A 20,686-nucleotide genomic window follows, 5' to 3' on the forward strand; every position below is an offset into this window, starting at 1 on the left:
TCACAAATTACTAGCTATCATTTACATTCTTCAAACAGAAAGTCAACATTGTAGACAATAATAATAATAATAATACTAATAATAATAATAATAATAATATTAATATTAATAATAATAATATTAATAATAACAATAATAATAACAATAATAATAACAATAATAATAATAATAATAATAATAGTAAGAAGGAGAGCATGATTTCTTTGTCATACCAAAAAAATTTATCTTCCATGATACATGATATATGCATAATTAATTTGAAACAATTAACTTGCATTCTATAAATGACTAAAACATTTCGACATATGTATGTTAATAATGGAAATACTCATTTTTAATGCGTGTGATGCATCATATATTTAAAAATATTTTATATGTAAGCAAGTTTCTATCTACAGCTTTATTTATAAAAAAATGCATGTTAATACCATACAGGTGTTAGTCCATTTGAAAGATCGTTGTTTTGACGATTAATGTAGTAAATAGTCTATATATAGTCTATGATATTCGTTACTAAAGGAAGACAACGTTTTTCTTTATCAAAGTTATTGTATTTAAGTAATTATTTCGTAACTTGAACATATATTTGACTTAGCTATAATTCAAATTTTCATTTTATCATGGACTTGAAAATAATTATTGTGTGATAATAGTAAAATATTATTAATATTATGCACGAACTTGGAAATTTTTCTTGCTTTCGCTTAGGACTATTATTGTCACATATCGTTAATTTGCAATGATGTATGAAATTTAGATTTGTGAATAGAAGTCTTGTCATTTTGTAAAATTTAAACGTTTTTTTACATAAAAATCTTACATTAATCTTTCAGTTGTGATAATATATAAAAGTATAAAAGGATTTATTAATGATATTTTTTGTATGGAGTCATATCAATTACTGGACATTTCTGAAATGTGGTCAGTATGCTAAGCTGTTTTTAGATCAAATCGATTGTATAAAATTATAACAAATAACATAACTCTTCCATATCTTTTTAAAAATATTTTTACAGAGATATAAAACAAGATAAAAATTAGCGAATATACAATAAAAATACTAGTTTGAAAATTACTCGTAGCTTGTATAACTGTTGAAATTAAATTTCCAGATCAAACTACCAATTCAATGTTATTTATTTTGCATTGTATTCATTTACTTCACTTGTTCGACTAATGGGTGAAAAATCAAACATATTTAACACAATATCCATATAATACATAAAAATATACATTATCTCCTTATGTACAGTAATAGATATTGCAGAGAAACATATGACAACAATTTTATTTAAATATGATCAATGTAAGACGTTAGCTCAATTTATTAAGAAATACGTACATGAAAACAATGTTTTGAATCCTATTATGCAACAAGTTTGTGCTTTTGTATTGAAGTTATGAGATAGACGCTACATGAAAGAAATTTTCAGATAGGGTCTATTGCATTATAAGCATAATCTAAAATTCTTCAATGAATTGTAACACACTGATAATTATAATGTTCATGTAATAATCCATGTAAATATTTTGCAATTTCTTATTTACATGCAAACATTTTCAGAAAAAACTTTTTACTCATGGCATAATTATACAAATTCTTCTACTAGATGAAATTGTTCTTGATATAAATTCTGTAAACAAATACAGATATACATTCTGTATACAATTAACGACAATTAACTATAATAATAATAATAATAATAATAATAATAATAATAATAATAATAATAATAATAATAATAATAATAATAATAATAATAATAATAATAATAATAATAATATTAATAATAATAATATTGTTCATGATAATAAACAAATTTCATATAAAAATAAACAAACAAAAAAAAGTACGTATAAATCTAAAGCTGCCAAAATTTAACATCTTCTAGTGTCTTTCTTCTCATATGCAAAAGAAGTATTCTATATTTTATAACTATTTCATCCCACTTATTTATAATTACATCCCATTTAAATAAGCTACATTCAGCTGAAATGTGTAAAAATTTTGTACAATACTAATACTCTAATTTATATATTACATTGGATATCATTCAAAATGTAATGATATAATTTGTAGATCAGCTGTAAACTATATAAAAGAAAACTACAAAAATAGTATCTTCAGGCAATAAAAGTACTAACGTTCTAGATATAATGAAGATATTACAAATAAAAGGATTATAAAGATATTGTAATTAAAACATAATGTTTATTAAGTTTTCATTAAATTAAAATATTTAGAAAAAATTTATATCTATTAAATTTTAGGACAATTTTGTGAAAAAGAAACAGACATAAATTATTATAAATCTGATAAGAAGTACAGTGAAATCATTACTTTTTGAAAGATATACTTATTAACAACGACATTTATAGTGACAGTGTTAGTTTCATTGGCCCTGGCACTTGAATCCTTTAATCACTGCAATCTGTTTGTTTTAGACTAGAATTTTTGTATATTTAGTAGTTCATTTGCAAATTACTATAGGAATTTACTGTTTTCTTCAACTCATTTACGATACTGGGTATTTACATATTTGCACATAGCTAACGTATAATCTGAAATAATGTGATTATAATCGGAGGAAATATTATAAACCTGCTATTTTTTCTTTTTAGATAATACTGATGTAAAAAATTAAATATTGTTTTGCTTGTATTTATTTCATACACGTATCCTTAACCATTTCATTCTATACTTAAAATTTCCTTCATTTAAAAAAATAAAAAGATTTGAAATATTCAACATTTTTGTGATTATATGGAACAAAGTTATTAATATAATTTGTTTTTTAAGTGAGCTTTAACGTATCTTGTCACTCTATTTCATATAGGATAAAAATTATTATTCATAGTTTGCTGCCTCATTTAGTCATATTATAATACGTGATATAAAGTATCACAAGTATTTCATCATGTAGCACCATTTTAAGTTATCTTAAACTTATTTCATTTTAAATAGGTATATTTAATACTTTGTTAATGCATTTTTTCTGGAAACTAAATAGTATTAACGTTTTTATGGTAGAGTTACAAAATTATGCAAGGGAAAATTAAATATATTGGCACTTGAATTATTTAATGGACTTAAAAGTAATTAGTATTACGTTATAAATGCGAGGCAGCTTTTCAACGAAAATATAAAATGCATAGTCTTTACTGATTTAGTAATTTAAGTACAAATATATTCCTATAGTTTTGAAATACAGTTTAAGGAAATATATTAGAAAGATATACATATTAATTTTAAAATGTTTTAAATGTTTTAAAATAAATCTCTATATACGTATACAGGGTGAATAAATAAGTATTACCACCTGACTCGTTATCTATTAACTTTATCGAAAAATGTTTGAAATAAAATTTGGTGTATTTGAGAAGACTGGCCAGATGAATGTATTTTGATTTTTTGAAATATTAAAGTGACCTTGAGTTTCTCAAATGAAATGAAAATTTATGAAACGTATCAATAGTCAATTATTCAAATTCTCAAACAGATTACAACAGGATATTAATAAAAAATGCAGTGTCATTTAAAACATTCTAAAATCGAAAATCAGAAATCGAAATATATTCATCTGGCCGAAATTTTCTCGAATACAAAAATTTCGTTTAAACCATTTTTTTTAATAAAGTCAATAGATAACAAGTTATTTCAGGCGGTAATTCTTATTCATTCATCCTCTATATCAGGTATCCATCACTAAATATGCTGTATTTTTACTTTAATTAAGTAATGAAGCTAATAATCCTTTAATAGATATAGAAAGATTTGGAAAGTTTATATTACATATGTTTTAGAAACTTTGAGATGTCATTAAAAGTAATATGAAAGTAACAAATAAAATACTTATAGTGAAATAAGATAAACTGACGTAAATTGAAAAAATGCTTCTTCAAGGAAGGAATGATATATGGAATATTTACTTAGTCAAATTAAATAAATACTGTTACCACATTAGCGAAACAAATTAAAAATGCCGCTACTAGAATGAATAATTCTAAAAATTATACAGTAAGTATACACTACTGTTCGACGATATTTATAATGGAAAATGAAATTGAGATTTTAGCAGCATTTTACATGAAAAGACATACTGTAGAATTTGTGTTCATTAATCAGGGCTGTTGATTGAAGAGACAGGAGGTACAAATTGTTCCAAAATTTGTCCCATTGTTTGTTGTAACATTGCTTGCTTTTCTTCTAAAGCAACAACCTGTTTCATGTAATTTTCAATTTAATTAGTAATTATAAATATTATATATATTTGTGGAACAAAATATTACAAATTAATACGAATTAAACATGGAAAATATTTAATAATTTTAAGCTAACTCTCTTACTATACTCACCCTTTCTAGTAGTTGATTGTAAAGTGCAAATGGGACATAAGCAGGAGGAGTTCCAGGAGTAGATGAAATTTGTTCAATATGCGAAGATGTGTCACATTTCTGGTTTTGACTTTTATCCTTCAGTCTACTTTCTTCACTTTCCCCTTCTAATTTATTAATACAATCAGCAACATTTGTCGTTGTTAATACTCTACATTAAAATTGGAAAATTATATACAAATTAAAAACTTAATACTCGTACCATCATAAGCATTTATTGAAAAATGCAATTTTACCGTGAACTGGGGCGTTCTTTTTTTTCTTCGGATTTATCAATACGATCCACCGACACAATCTTTCTCCTTTCCAATTGATTCAATTTTAATTCCTCTACCTAGAAACGATAGTCAGCATAAAATACATTACGTGTTCATACGAGTATAATCATGGAAAATTATTATATTTATTATTACAAAATTTGTATATAGATGAATATGAAAGATACATATGTACATAAATAAAATATATAAATGGAATTACCCAAGGTGCTTTTCTTCTTGCTTTTGCAGCCAATCCTTCAGGTTCTTCTTCCCGTAATTGTTCTAATATAATGTCTGCATTACCGTTTGCTAAGTTATCTTCCTATTGTGAATAGAAAATTACATATTTTAAGAAGTACTAACATTTTAGATATTACCGACACATATACTAAAAATTAAAATAGAGCCAAGAACACTAACAGGTGTTGTAGTGGTTGTGGTAATTGGTGGTCCAGTAACGTGGCGTCTTAAACGTTGTGAAGAAGGTGGACGTCGATGGGGTGCTTTAGCTCGAGAAGCTGTTAAATGCGAAAGCGGTGCACCTTCTCCTCGTTCTACGCCATCTAATTCTTCACCCAGAGCTATATTTGTATTTCCATTACCATTATTAGTTCCAACATCAGCTACAAGACGTTTTAAATTCGAGGTAATTGAATGTCCACTTATATTTTTCCTTTCTCCACCACTTCCTCCAATTCCTGGAGAAGTTGATGTCGTAGAAGATGCCCCTGTTGATATGGTTTTCTTAGTTACATCTGTAGTAAAAATATAACAATTTCAACAATTTATAGCAAAATAAACGATTTTATTTATAGCTTAAAATTTTATATGATTTTTGTTAACTAATTAGAATGAAAAATTAGATACCTGCATGTAGATCTTTTACATCCAAACTTTTTCTAGTGTGCACTTTTCCATTCTTTTTTATTTGATGAGAATGTTTTGTAATGGACTTCATAGATGCCTTAAGTTTTTGTTCATGATCTTGATGATCGGATGGAACATTTATTACTTCAACAAAATTATCAGGAAATAAGCCTACTTGGCCATTTAATTCTCCTATCCACCATCCCTAGAAGTTATTTTTCATACTCATGACATGAATACTCTCAAATTATAGTTTTCAAAATTTATTCATAAGAAACGGATAATACTCGATTTAAGTAATCAATACCTTATCAGAAGCATTTGTAGATAGAAGAGTTATTATATCTCCTTCGTTTAATGTCAATTCATCTATATTAGCAGCTTCATAAGGAAAAAGTACTTTACACAACCTTCTGCTCTCTTGATCTTTGTGTTTATCAGATTCTTCATAAACTGGAGGAGAAACAAAATTTGATGGAAAAACACCAACTCTGCCTTTAAGTCTACCTCTCCACCATCCCTCTTCTACTTCGCCCAAAAATTCTATAGAATCTTGGGGTACTAAAGTTAGTTCATCTTTATTACATGGTTCATAATTAAAAAGCACTTTACAAAATCGTCTTTTAGATCCGCCGTTTTTTAAGGAGACATCTTCAGATTTAGTACTACCAGCTCCTTCGCTTCCTCCACTTCCTGTACTTCCAACCGTTCCACTTGATAAAGGTTCCAATACCTATATTTGATTGTAATTATTTACATTAATGTATAAAAATTTTACACCAGCATTTCTTCTACATTGGAAATGTATATAAATCTTATCTTTCAAATATTGTACAATCACCATATAGAAAATATATTAATATTAAAAGAATGAAAAATTACCTTGACAAAATTATCAGGAAACATGCCCCGCTTATCTCTTAAAGTCCCTTCCCACCAACCACCTAACATCACTTTAATTTCAGTAATAACGTCTCCTTTCTTTAAAGTTAATTCATCAGGTTCTTGTGCTTCATAGTTATATTCTACAATTGCCTCCATATTTTTTATTTTAACAGTAGCTTGAATATTTTAACACATAAATATCACAACCTTATATCTGCAAGAAATACAAACTAATTTACACTAAAAACACCAAGGATACATATAAATTTACATGTAGATGTAGATAAACAGAGCACACGAATGACATATAAATGACAGAATACGAACTCTCGAATTAAGTCACTTTTTCTCGAATAAAAGTTTGATAGGTTAATTTATTTACGTGGGCAGTTAGTGTGAAATCTCTAGTCGTTCTCCTTGTAACGAGTTCTTGTTGCAAATGAACAAATTACTCGTTGTGAAAAAGCAGACTGAACACAGAACGTAGCATACGTATGAGTTAAGACAAACTGCACGTCCGTAAAAGTCATTTGTTCTTCGTGCATCCTCCACCTTTCATATCACTGCACGTATTTATTATATTCATTGTATTATAATGTCTAAGAGATGTGTCGGTGTAAACTGAAAATTTAGGCGTATCCCATATTCGGTTAACAGTTCGATATATCTGTCATCGCGGCCATCTTGGACTCCAAGCTCAAGTGAACTTCAAGATGCAATTTATGTGTGGTATAAGGTGCGCATGCTAACCTATCGCTGACTCAAAGAACGCGCCAAGCAATTTATGATTCATTTTCGCAATGTATAAAGCCCATCAATGAGTAGGCCATTACTCCAAGAGATGTTCAAGATTGTACGAACACGTTGGTGATTCATAAAAGACGCTGTTAACTGAATTATGATCGTTGCTTCATATGTATTTACCATTGATCTAGATATTTCACTTTCTGTAGATGTAGGTTATCTACCGATGCTTATCACATTTCTCGTGAGTATTTACATGTGCAAAGAGAACATTCGTCTAGAAAGTTATATACCTTGCTGTATATTTTTAAGCAACTGATTCATATAAATCGGTTACCACTAATAATAAATATCCTCACGTATCAGTCAGATATGCGCAGAGCGCATACAAAGTTTCCTATGTATCTAACATTTTAATCATATGTAACGAGGTCATTTTATAAAACGTTACATAGTAACGTTATCTGATACAATAGGTAAAACAAATTTGATTTGGACGCGTAAGCTAAACTTTATCGTAGAAGCTAATTTCAACTGAAATATTTACGATATTTGGAAAAGGTATTGAAGAAATTCTTAATCGTAGATAAAGGGTATATATGCGCGATTTTATGATCGAATCAGATATTAAGTTGCACAGTTGCTCCTATAAATTCAAAAATTATAAATGTATATATGTACATTTGCATACATACATATATCTATCTGTCTATCTATATATATATATATATCGTAGACCAATATTATCGATCAAACTGTTCAAACGAAACACATGAGATATTCTTATCGCTAATAATAAGGTGTGTACTGATAAAGGAAACGTGTAATAAATGTTCTCACTGATTATATTTTTAGTGAATGGACAAAATATTTTTTGAAAGCAGTTCTTCTATTTTTTATTATTTTAGTTCCTATTACTATTTTAAAGTGGACATCAATAAAAGAAAGTTTATCTTAGAAAGAAGAATTTTTATGTGACAAGTAAAAATTGTCTTTTTTGTTTTTATTCCTTCTTTAAATAAATATTTCAGCCAATTGGGAAGGAAGATATTTTCGTAAGATGTCGAAGAGGAAGGTTTTCTTTCGGAATATATATTTCCTAACAAAATATGGACATATAAGCGATTGTATTTATCGTAAGTGAAATATTGACTTTGTCCAAACTTTGGATGTTCGGACTAAAAGAAATCAGCGATTTTGTATTTTGCTGAAAAATTATTTACATGCAGATAAAGAAGGAGAGAAATTTTTATTATTGAAATCGCCACCTAAAATGCATTTTTGCTTGCACGCGTTCAAACGAAGCGCTACAATACATACACCTGACACGACACATGTATTTTTCGTACTCTACTTCCTATACATTATTTCATTGTTAACTCTACGAATCGAATCCGCCACGTATTCTCATAGTGATTATCAAGTCGCATTAATCGAAAGTTGGGAAACAGGTGAACTTTACATGCGGTTAATAAAAGCATGTTCAACTAATGAGCATTTATTCTTTAATTAATCGCGAAAATAAATGACACGGTTTTCATAGTAAAGCTGTACTTTACATTTTGCATTTTGTCAATCACTTTATAGACGCGAAGTCGAAACATGGGAATAACGTTTAAGGTACGTTATCTTGCAGGTAGAAAGAGAAACGGCGGCTTGCGAATATTGCGAATATAGTTTCCCGTATTTAGATTTCTCAACGTAACGACATCGATCGAACGCCATGCAACAACGCTTGTAGATCTTTTCTTACGGAACATTGTAAAAGGCAGAATCTATGCGAAAAATCAATACTTGATCAGACAAACTTTACCCCCTTTCATGCTCGATAATATGTACATCGTACTTTTTAAAGTTATTAATTGACTATTAATTAACTAAATTATATTTGTTTGTTTCCAATAAAACTAACCTCTCAAATTGTAGTGTGTTTTAGCTTTCGTCACAAATCATTCGAGAAAAAACATTTGATTCTGTCGTTAATAATTAATAACATACAACTGTTCTTACGATTCAGATCAAAAGGCAATTCAGCGGTGAGACACGAGAAAATGTGATAAGAAATTTCAGTAAAAGAGCAGAGATTGAAAGAAACAGTTTTTAGGGAGATAGTTGAAAGGTATTGTATTTCGAATACAATTCCCATGTTTACACTTTACGTTAAAACGAATAAGGTGATTATTAGTTTGTGAATATTTTATATATTTATGCAGATTCATATTTTCTGGATACAACCAAACAAATGGAATCTAAACAAAGATTTGTTTCACCTAATAGATATTATAACAGATAATACATTTTAAATATATTAACTTTTATATATTGTTGCATGTTACATGCATCTGATGCATTTTTCATCTTAGATTGTCCCATAAATGCAAGAAATGATAATTGGTAATAATTTTTAAAAGATTCAAAGTGGGACACCTTTTGCAATAATCGTGCGACTCAACAAAAACGACTCTTGTGAAACTTTTAGATAATAACGTATTCTACTAGATAGCAGCGAAACTTACAACGATAATGGTGTATATTACGATATTGTAAAAAATGCTCAGTGTCGAATGAAGATTAATTTGTTGTTAAAAGTACTTGCCACGAGGTGCGCAATTCCGCGATTTAATTAAATATGATGTTTCTATGATCTATGTATTTATAAATACATTTATAAAGATTATGTAATATAACGAATATTTTGTCATCAAAAAATTGAGATGTATTAAAGAAAAATTAAAGACTATTATTTTTTCTTGCCTGGGAATAGACAAACTGGAAAATGAGGAACATATGTTTTGTCATAAATCTCTCAATTTTTGAACTGTTCGACTTCATTGTTGCAATATGTTATTAATGTTCAGCTTTGCCAACAAACAAAAAAGGAAACAAATGACTTATTTCCATCAATTTATTTATCGTAAACCGATATTGTTATGAGCCTTTCGATCGTAATCTTAATATATTTCAAGTACAAGAAAGTGACTAGCTTTTTTCCTTGAAATCGAATCCTTAAGTACATCGAACGTCTGTATGCCGGTATGCCCGATTTCGATGCAATTACAAATCACACACGCTTCTTCATTAATGGAAAAGCAATGGTCCTCGGTTAATAGCGTTGGCAATGTCGACATCTTTTTGCATGCGTGCCGTTTTATGGTGGCCATTGTGATATTAAACGCTTAAACGAAGTATCTATGTATGTCTTACGTCTTACGCGAATGAGATCGTGCGAATGCTCGAAGCAACAGGAAGATACTATATCAATAACATCGATATCTGTTTCTTTAGGCCTTGTGTGAACGTTAAGCGAGTTTATCCAAATGTTCGTAAGTACATATTATACATATGTACTGCTTGCAGCTTGTAATATCCGATAGTTGCGCATATATGTGACTTTCAAATGTATTATTTGTAATTTGTAAATAAATTCGATTGAACCCTCGTGATTGAGCCATTTCAGATTTGAACTGCGAACGAAATCAAACAATTGTACGTATTTATAATTTTCATTATTCATATAGTTTGGATAGTTGTATAGCGTCCTTGATTGTTGTTGCATATCGTGATTTATAGTTTTGTAAGTTGCAAAACATTTATGAACGACATTCGCTCTGTTATTTGTGTCTTCCTGTTCTTATCTAGTAAGGAAATTCCTTGAAAAAATTGCGTTACAAATACTATATAATTTAATTTTATATAAGTATATGTAAATAATGTTAAATATTAATTCCTTTAATAATATATAAATATATAATTTTGCTATCAATAAAACAACGAAGAAAACGGGGGCCAGAAACTATGTATATACGTACGTATGTGTATGGGAGAAAAATGACTGGCTGTGGTGTCGTGTGCTTTGGCATCCGAGGGTTAATCAATCGTTAAATCAGAGAATCAACGACGATAACAAGTTTTCACGTACGATTTTCCGCACAACGCACAACTGAATGTGGCACGAGCGAAGAAAAACAATTCTGGAAACTTTTGAAACTACAACTATGTTATAAAAGATCAGCACTTAGTTCGAGTAAAACATATGAGTAAAATTGTGCAAAATTATTGCTAAAAAGCAATTTGTAACATAGTATATTTAATATAATAGGACTGTGTTTAAAATGTTATAAAACGTTTTTCTTGTACAGTTGCACCGTATGTTTCGCTGGTTAGTATGAACGAACGTCATACATATTTTATCGCAAATTTATTAAGTGCTTCAGCCTCTTTAATTTCACATGAACGTTATTGATTATTACAAAAGCTTGATGGGTGTTTCTTATGTTTTCTCCCGTGAGAAACGATCGTGACCGACCCACAGATGTCACAATATTATTTCGTCTTTTATTTAAACAGTCACACGCGAATTTCATTATCAACCATTTTCAAAGTTGCCCTGATGATTCACAACAGCGAACAGCTGTTCGTTATTTACTGCAGTTGGAAACATTGTCATTGCAAATGGGTTCCTCTATCGTGCACGTGTATATCAAAGTTAATTTGTGGTTGTTTCAATAATTTGTCAAAAATGAAATAATCATATCGGCTTTTTAGTAGGGCATAAGTTGATGTAAAGTACGAGTCTCTCTCTCTTTTCAGTAATAACAATAACGCTTAGCATAGTACATATATAATTGTGCTCTTGTTATGTATACGATTTGCGTTGCTCTACTCGTTAATACGCAGTACGTACAATCGTATATTAACGCGAATATTAGCGCGAACGATATATGCGTCCAACGAATTGTATCACTTGTTCGGCGCTTTAAAACCATTAGAAAAGGAATAGTGCAAAATTCACGATAATATTTGCAATATGGCTTGAAGTATTTGTGACAAGTGACAAGTCATTAGCTACACCGTAGACGTACATGTAATATCTAGCCTTCGATACAAAAATCTCTTTCTATCTCTTGCTTTCTCATCTTCTAGCCTTGCCTCTGCGAGGCTCGCGACTCCTGCCTTTCGTAAAATTTTACTCGACAAATTCGTTCACATCGCTGTAAATCGCATAGTGTGTAAAATAAGCTCTGCTTAGTTCGTGATACTTTTTCACTCGTCGCTAGCACAAAATTTTATTCGTTCGAAATTTAATTAAATTTCAATTTAGTAAAATAAACAATTAACACATAGCGTCGGTGTTCTAGTTTATATCATGCTAAAGATCAATTGACTGAAACCAGCGTGACGAGGTAACAGAGTGTTTCTTTGTCCTAAAAGAGGATTACATATTAGTGTAACTTTTAATATAATTAATGCTACTTGTTTATACATATATATAGCATTTATTTGCTGCTTTAGAAACTAACTAAAATATTAGAAACGTAATAGTAACCAAGTTTTTATTTCTTTTGTAATTACCACGAAACCGATAAGTTTCAGTAAAATGAATCTTACTTTTAGTTGATAGCACGTTCTCGATGCACCGCTACATTGTCAGGAACAAACGATCTTTGCCTATGTAATGTACGCTATTAGTTACGACAATAAAGCTCAAATAAATATGTACACTGTACACAAAATTAAATAGTTGCAAAAACGCTGTTAATAGATTAAATTGGTAGACTGTTACGCCCTTGATTCGGCTACAAAATACGCGAATGTTAACAGCTAATAGAAAAATGTTGAGGTTATCACGAACTTACCAGAGTTTATCCTACACTTACATATATTGAAATAACGCACTTCTTCTCCTTTTATTTTTGTGCGTAACCATAAAAGATAAAATCTTGTCCGGAGCAGATACTTCGCATTTATCGATATTCGAAGTATATCGTGTCTCGATATTATTCTCCATAATTATAGCAACTAACATGCGCACCTCCAAGGTTCAGCGGAAGGGACGGAGACCGAAACCGAGACGTGAGACCGTTCGTCAGACATAACTATATTGTTGGCTCCTTCTCTTTCGGAAGCTTCGAACAAACTAGCCTGAAATTCAACAATTCGTTTATAAATATCGTTTATTTAAATTAAAAACTAACGAATCGTATATATACATATATGATGCATTTTACGCGAATTCCTACCACGATACGATAATTATTATTATTCGGATCATCGCGTTTCATAATAAAAACGTATACTATACTTTTCTCCAATTTGGAAAATAAATTCTACTCACTTTTAATTTCAGTACATCGTGTAGTACGATGTGAAGAAATGAAATCTAAGAGGAGAATTTAACTCGTATTCATCTAGCCCATCAAATGTGTTCAGCTCGTTTTTTGTAAATGAATTGATATTTAGTTTTTATCGTATGTTCTTTTTTTCCTTTATCTTTCTACCGTTTCCGTAACTTTAATATAGTTTCAAACGATATAAATAGGACCACATGCGTTTGTCTGGTATCACTTGCATTATAAAAATGTTTACAGTTTAATTAAGAAAAAAGATAAACAAGATAAAATAGTCCTGAGATTGTATATAAATTTTGTAAGATTAGGCAAAGAAACTAACGGTTGCACAATTCTTCACGCTTTTTTTATCTTCTTTTATGTAACGAATCCTACTAAAATAACGTAAAACGACAGACATTTCGAAATTCCGCGAATCGTCGATAACGGAACACGTTCAATCCTCTCATCGTCAAATAACGATGAAACTTACGTACATTGAATATATTTTATACATATGACAAAAGGCACGTATATAACTGAAAAGAGCAACAATACCCGACGTCCTCGTTGCTCTCGTATTCTTCTAGCTAAAGTAAGGAAAGCTTCCTCGATGTTTATATTTTCCTTACAAGACACTTCGAAGAAAGGCATATCGAAATTCTCGGCTATTTTCTGCCCCCTTTCCGCATCGACAGCCCTATGCGCGGTAACGTCACATTTGTTTGCTGCAACTACCTTCACTACATCTGGCGAGGCGTTCTGCAAAGAAAAAGCATTCAAGAGTTTTCATCATTTTTATCAAATATCCATCGAAATTCAAGTAAAACTGTGTGGTTTCTATTCTTTTCTTTTCTTTTCTATTTTTTTCTTTTTTATCTTTTCTTTTTTTACTTTGTATTCCAGCAAACAGGATTATTAACGAAATATTATCTCGTATTCTTACTTCTTGAATATTTCGTAGCCAGTAGGATAAATGATTGAAACTTTCTAAGCTAGTGACGTCATACATCAGAAGGATACCCATGGCACCGCGATAATAAGCTGTTGTTAGCGCTCTAAATCGCTCTTGACCAGCAGTATCCCTTAAGAAGTCGATAGTATATTAATAATAGTGATTGATAGAGACATCGTGTAATAACAATTAATCGTATAATAATAAGTTAGCGTATGCAATGCTTATATTTTGCGGTAGATTATCATTGTTATTAACACATTGTTAAGCAGCGATGAACGATAGAGAATTGATGAGCAGTATGGCAAACAGTAATATGTAAAAAGTGGCAAAATACAGGTATGAAGTTCGTGAGGCAAGTAAAACATTATGAGAAGCGATTACATCGATAAAATCTTGTGAAAATCAATGCCAACATACGTAAAGGTGGTTATATGTAACCGTCGTATGGAAACGTTAGAAAATATTAGACGGTACGAACACATATTATGTAAATTATCGTTCATTTCTTTGCAAATTTATAATGCAAAATATCCGCTTCCACGGCCTCGGCCAGAGTATGGCCACATCAGTATAATTAAATTGTGTACAAATAAAGTTAATGGAATTTATTATTGGTATATCAATTTATTTTAATACGAAGATAACCGATGACACGTATAATTTTTTGAATAAAATTGTCGCTGATATGCACTGATTTTGGGATAAAGTATAATCATCAATTATTGCGTTAGTTTGTCAGTAAAGTAGCTGGTCAACAATGTGTTAACGTTATGCCATAGAGTACTGTATTCGATGTATCCGTGAATGTGTTACAACCAATTACAGGTTGCCTGAACTTGCAGTCCTTGAAAATGACTATATATTTCTAGATATGTTACTCTAGATTTAGCAGTTGGATTGATTTATACATATGTATATCCAACTCGGATATACATTTTAACGTGTATGTTTTCACGTATATATTTTAGCGTGTATATGTAGTACGAGATACAAGTTTCAAATATGTTGCTTAAAGAAATTTCAAAAATCGTAGAAAATCAAAATGTGATAACAATCTGTCGAGTTCGTCACTTTTTCGACTTGCAAAGTCGATTGTAAAAGATGGTCCTTTATATCCATTATCGTCCTGAATGAAAGTGACATATTTGAAAAAGATAATCACAGGTATGGAAAAATTTAAGTAGGATCACTTAAGCTTATTAACAATAACAAATAATAGTTGATAAGTTATGGCTATAGCAGTCGGTATTTAAAAATACCCAATTAATATCATTTTTATAAAAATTCCGATTTATAGATTTTAGTTTAAACCATGCAAATAGTCCAACATAATTTAATAAAATTTTTTTCGAGAGGAATACCCTTACACATATGTAAAAGATAATTTAATATTATTTAAGCATAATAACAAAACATAATAATCTATCTCAGTTAAAATTTTCAATTTAGAGATTATTAAATTTACAGATTTCCGTATACGAATTTCGATGTTACACTACAAGAATGCTTTCATACCGACACAAAATACTACAATAGTTAGGTAAATAACGAGAGTCGGCTGATAAGTAACACTGATAAGAACGCTCCCCTGTATCTCGAGAACGAGAGGAGTTAGAGCCCCGTGTGAGCACTCATCTTGCAGCTACATTCTTTATTAAACATGCCAAATATCTCGATAAATTTACTTGACACAGTATCGTTGAGAGCGAGACTGAATATAGATGGGAAGTTTTTAACGACGGAAAACATTACGTCGATGGAAATTCATCGCCATGCCATTCATCGTGTCATTACATCAATACAACGAAGGATTTGCGAATTTCACCATTTGCTCTAATTTTAAGAATAACGATAGAGATTAAACAAGATAGCTTAAACAAGATAGGTATCCTTTGAGTCTCTCCTCACACACGGTCCAAAACTATTGTGACCGTGTAAAACAGTTCGAAAGCGGCTCACTTAACCATGATGGCAGGGAAATTATCGGCCGAGCCTACGTAAGCGACGGTATATCGAGTCAAACTATAAAAACAATGTTAGCCTGACTCTTCGTTGGGACAGTACGAGGCGTCATTCTGCCCGTGGGAAAAATTCTGTTGAGAAAAATATCTAGAACTCTTCAAACCAAAAACAAAACATGTGATACGAGAAAGAGGCGATACGGCATACTGAATTCACACAGATCACCGATCTCTCTAATTACGCAAAACAATATTGGAAAGGACAACAGACTCGTGAATTAAAAATAAATAAATAAAAGAGAAAAAGATATCTAGGTCGAAATACAATTTTACATGGGATACATCACTCGTATTGAAGTATATGCAGGGTCTGCACTCATTAGACGACTTAACGTTGAAAAAACTAGTGTAGAAAACAGCGATACTAATAGTATTATTATCTATCAAAGTCAATAATATTGGAGATATAATCGGGCAGGTTGCTGAAAAAATGCTCTAGTTTCTAGAATTGATAAAATCCTCGGCACCAGGTCGTTTCAATAACCAATACTTAGTCTTCCAATGTTCGCAGAGAAGTCTGAACCATGTGTGGCGTCTACTTTATTCGTGTATTTAGGGAAAACTAAACACTTACAGAATAATTGCTACCTTTATCCAAATCTTTATCCAAACTTTTATCCTCTTTGAATAAGCCTGAGAGGAAGATGAAGTTGATACAAAAATCTTCCCAGCGCACTCAACACGCCACACGGCGATCTCTAGAGCTTAATAGGATAAGAGAAGCTCAAAAAAGAAGTATATATATACATATAATTATTAGATTTGTGATATTCAAATGAGGACTATGACCAAAGAAGAATGCAAAAATTCATAAATAATGATAATAAAAAGAAAGAAATATCTTAAAATTACTGTCTTTGAACAACTATAATCTAGAGAACGAAACATAGAGGATCAAACGAACTTATGTAATACATGTAATAAGAATAAGTCACTTTCGTTTAGGCAATGTTGTGACATCTAGAGAACGGAAACGGAACGACGTGTAATCTTTTCGAACGAAGCTCTTCAGATATGTAATTACGATTGGACTTCACCAACAGGTAAGTTCGTTTGATCGTTCAATCATATTGAAAAGGAAATATAGTATTTTGTAGCTGATGAATTTCTCCATTTTCCATCTTTCATTTCCTTTTTGTTTCATTTCGGAAGAACTTTCGTTCTTGAGATACAGACGAGTGTGCATTGCTTAACAGTTGACTCTCGTACTTAACATAACTATACTATTTTACGGAGATTAACAAAAGCAAAGTCTTGTATATTATTTACAGAATATCCTTTGATTTTCTTTCCCCTTACCCTTACAATTAATATCAATTATCAATATGTGTTATTGTAGAATATAAAATTACAATAAAATGGAAAATTATACAATTTTAATATATATAAGTGTGCAGAATTCTCGAATGGATATATATATATCATATTTCATTATAATATCAGTGTAAATTCTTTCGTAATTCTTTGTTTTACTGCTGTTTCAATAATTCGAACACTTTTATGTTATTAGCGGTCTTAATAATATTAATCTTTATATATAATTTTATATTTACAGAATAAAAAGTTATATTTATATACTATGTTTATGACTAGGAGTAATACATTTATAATAAAAGATTTAACCTTTATATTATATGTTATAAGGATTAAAAATATCACGATAATGTAATGGAGCACATAAATTCATTGACTTTTATCGATGAATTAATTTTATCAATTGATTTTAATAGAAAGCACGTTATATTTATATTTCGGAACATAAAAATATAAATATACGCGCGTTTCATATAATTCACATGATATTTACATAACAAATAGCAGAAATAAAAATATGAAACTCACCAAATTTGAAGTTTAATTGGCGTTCCATCCAAGTTAATTATTTTTTGCTTGAAATCGATACCTGTTGATTCATTATTCTTAAAAACCACAAAACAGACTTTTACTTTACTAAGTATGTATTAGTCAAACATTGTTTATGAAATTCGCATAACAAAAATGATCTACGTAACTATAAGGAAAATGTCCCGTTAGCAATATTGACAAAAAAAAAATATCAATTTTCAAATTTTAACTTGATACTGTATGTTCTAATAAATCATACAAATTTCACCCCATTATAATAAACGCGATAAAACAACTTCATTCATATTATATATATTAAAGATTCTTATTGGGGAAGACTCGTTTCCCTGCAATCAGCTGATTGATGTCGTTAAACAGTTATTTTCTAAAATATCGCTTTATCGTGATAACTTTTCCAATAAAATTATTTCGCTTATCGTTTGTTTTCTTAAGCAAATGCAAGCAGACGCGAAAATAAATACACAAATATCTAAATTTGAATGTTGAATATTTATGCAAATATAAATAGAATGTGAATGTGAAATAAAACTCCATGGAACCGTTATACGCAAGAACATATTATATTGCTAAAGGTAACCATAAATAGATTTTTCGGCAACAAAATTGTCTAGAAAGTAAGAATATGTACTTGTCAACAAGCTCTACAGCTGAAGGATCGAAATATAACATCAATGCGGTCCATTCTTTCCTCTAACTTGGAATCACTGTATTTTCATTATCATCGGTGTTATGAATTCGATTGGTAGTCGCAATAGCTTCATAAAACTACCGTAAACAGCTTGTTTTACAGCGATCCATCAGCTTATTAATTCTTAACCGTCGAAGCATATATCGAACACGAACGTAATACGCGAGGATTTCGACGATGCGTCTCACCTATCGTTGATATATAAGTATCGTAGTAACGTTCGTCACAATAACGATGCACGATGCAAGTTTTTCCAACGTTCGAGTCACCTAGCACCAGAACCTTGTAAGTGGCTGCGAAATCAAGCGCCATGTTTGCTTTCGAACTGAACTGTTGTTGAGTTGACAAGAGAGTCGTCGGCCGGCGGTTGTTCTTTGGATACTTTGGGGGTGGAGGATCGATTCGAAGCCTGCGCTTTTCTTCGTGCCGTTAAGGCTGCTCTCACAATTGCAACATCACGTTGGTCATGCGCGACAACCTTTGACCCAAAGGAAAATGCGTACAATATTACGCTACAATTGAAAAAGATCTTTTCTCCCTGCATTTTCGCTGATCTATAATAACAATATGTGAATCTTAACAACCTAGGTAAATTAATAATTACAGGAGCAATACTTTATATATACGTTTCCTGTGAAGGCTGACTACGCTATAGTGAAGCCTATAGATTGTAAATATTAATTAACAATATGGCAATAACGAACGTATTGAGACTTACCGTAAGGAACTTTTACTTAAGAAACTATCTACGCTCCTGTTCGTAAACGTTACGACACTCGCTGGTTTTCTAGGAAATGTAACGATCTAATCTTAAACTACCAAGGAAATGATTGAATGTAACGTAAGATTGCGATCCAATATACGTAGAAAACAGAAATTTGTTACAACTATTTAAAATTATCGTAACATAGTAAATTGTAATAATTATACGTTGACACGCACATTCACGTCTCTAGTTTAATCTAAATCCTATTGAAAAAATTTAATATTAATTATTTCATTTAATTAGATAGGACACTGCAAGAAGTCTGATAAAAAGCTGAATCTGTACTGTAAAACTATCATCTGTAGTACACACAGGGTTAAATAGCCAAAAGTACGATAATAATATGAATATCAAAATTAATCGAAATAATCAATGTACCAAAATATTGCAATTCTATATGATTTGAAAATTACAGGCAGATACTGATTTTATTATTGCCTATTGGTTTTTAAGAACTAATAGTAGTCAGAATATTCCACTATATGTAGCTATGACAATTATAAAGAATAAAATCATTACAGTTGTAATTAAAAATTACAAAATACTTTTCAGCGTTAATGTATGTATCTACAATTCGGTAATTATACACATCACTGGATGTAATTAGTGGAATAAACAATTCATGTTAGTTTATGGTATAATTCTTTTTTGCACGAAAATGATGTTAAAATATTATTAAATAGGGGATGATGATTACAGAGTTCATCATTTTACATACGTTACATTTACTAATGAAAAATGAAAAGCATAATAACTAATACGTAATAAGTTATAAATCTGTTCGTCCGAATACGGTATCGATTTGGACATAAAATCTTCCTGCAGTATAAAAATATGTTTTTAATTAATTAAATATATCAATTTATAAAGGTTGTTCGTATGAAACTCCAATTATACTGATTAAAATGTGCCAATGATATACACCTTGGATTTAAAAATTTGTTTAAAGAAACAATATTGTAATTATTAAGATGCTTTTATTAGTTTTTAGTCCTTATAGAAAATACTTTGGTAGAAAATAATTAACCTATCATAATATTTTTTATAGTCTTATTTATGTCTTTTCACTTGAAGTTAAATTTTAATAATATATATTAAGTTAATAAATTTAAATGAACTTAAATGTATA

At 30.1% G+C, this 20,686-nt stretch overlaps 1 protein-coding gene across 2 annotated transcripts; it reads right to left on the bottom strand.

Annotated features, from left to right (window-relative positions):
* Positions 1–1,119: 1,119 nt before the first annotated feature.
* LOC117211637 (SH3 domain-containing kinase-binding protein 1-like) lies at positions 1,120–19,201 on the bottom strand. Of its 2 annotated transcripts, XM_033455740.1 has the most exons (14): positions 18,980–19,201; positions 18,080–18,140; positions 14,205–14,343; positions 13,817–14,020; positions 12,999–13,073; positions 8,547–8,557; positions 6,405–6,564; positions 5,830–6,255; positions 5,523–5,727; positions 5,076–5,410; positions 4,876–4,977; positions 4,632–4,729; positions 4,357–4,546; positions 1,120–4,220 (listed from the first exon to the last, which is right to left on the bottom strand). In XM_033455740.1, the coding sequence occupies exons 1-14, from the start codon at positions 19,101–19,103 to the stop codon at positions 4,119–4,121; spliced, it is 2,232 nt and encodes a 743-aa protein (XP_033311631.1). In that variant the 5' UTR covers positions 19,104–19,201; the 3' UTR covers positions 1,120–4,118. The 2 variants fall into 2 exon arrangements, 1 of the variants encoding a protein (XP_033311631.1); XR_004488286.1 differs by lacking the exons at positions 1,120–4,220; positions 4,357–4,546; positions 4,632–4,729; ... (4 more) ...; positions 6,405–6,564; positions 8,547–8,557 and adding an exon at positions 11,194–12,355 and having other exon boundaries at positions 12,540–13,073; positions 18,980–19,184.
* Positions 19,202–20,686: the final 1,485 nt, after the last annotated feature.

This window comes from Bombus bifarius, unplaced genomic scaffold (genome assembly GCF_011952205.1).
Source record: "Bombus bifarius isolate JDL3187 unplaced genomic scaffold, Bbif_JDL3187 scf7180000008240, whole genome shotgun sequence".
NCBI lineage: Eukaryota > Metazoa > Arthropoda > Insecta > Hymenoptera > Apidae > Bombus > Bombus bifarius.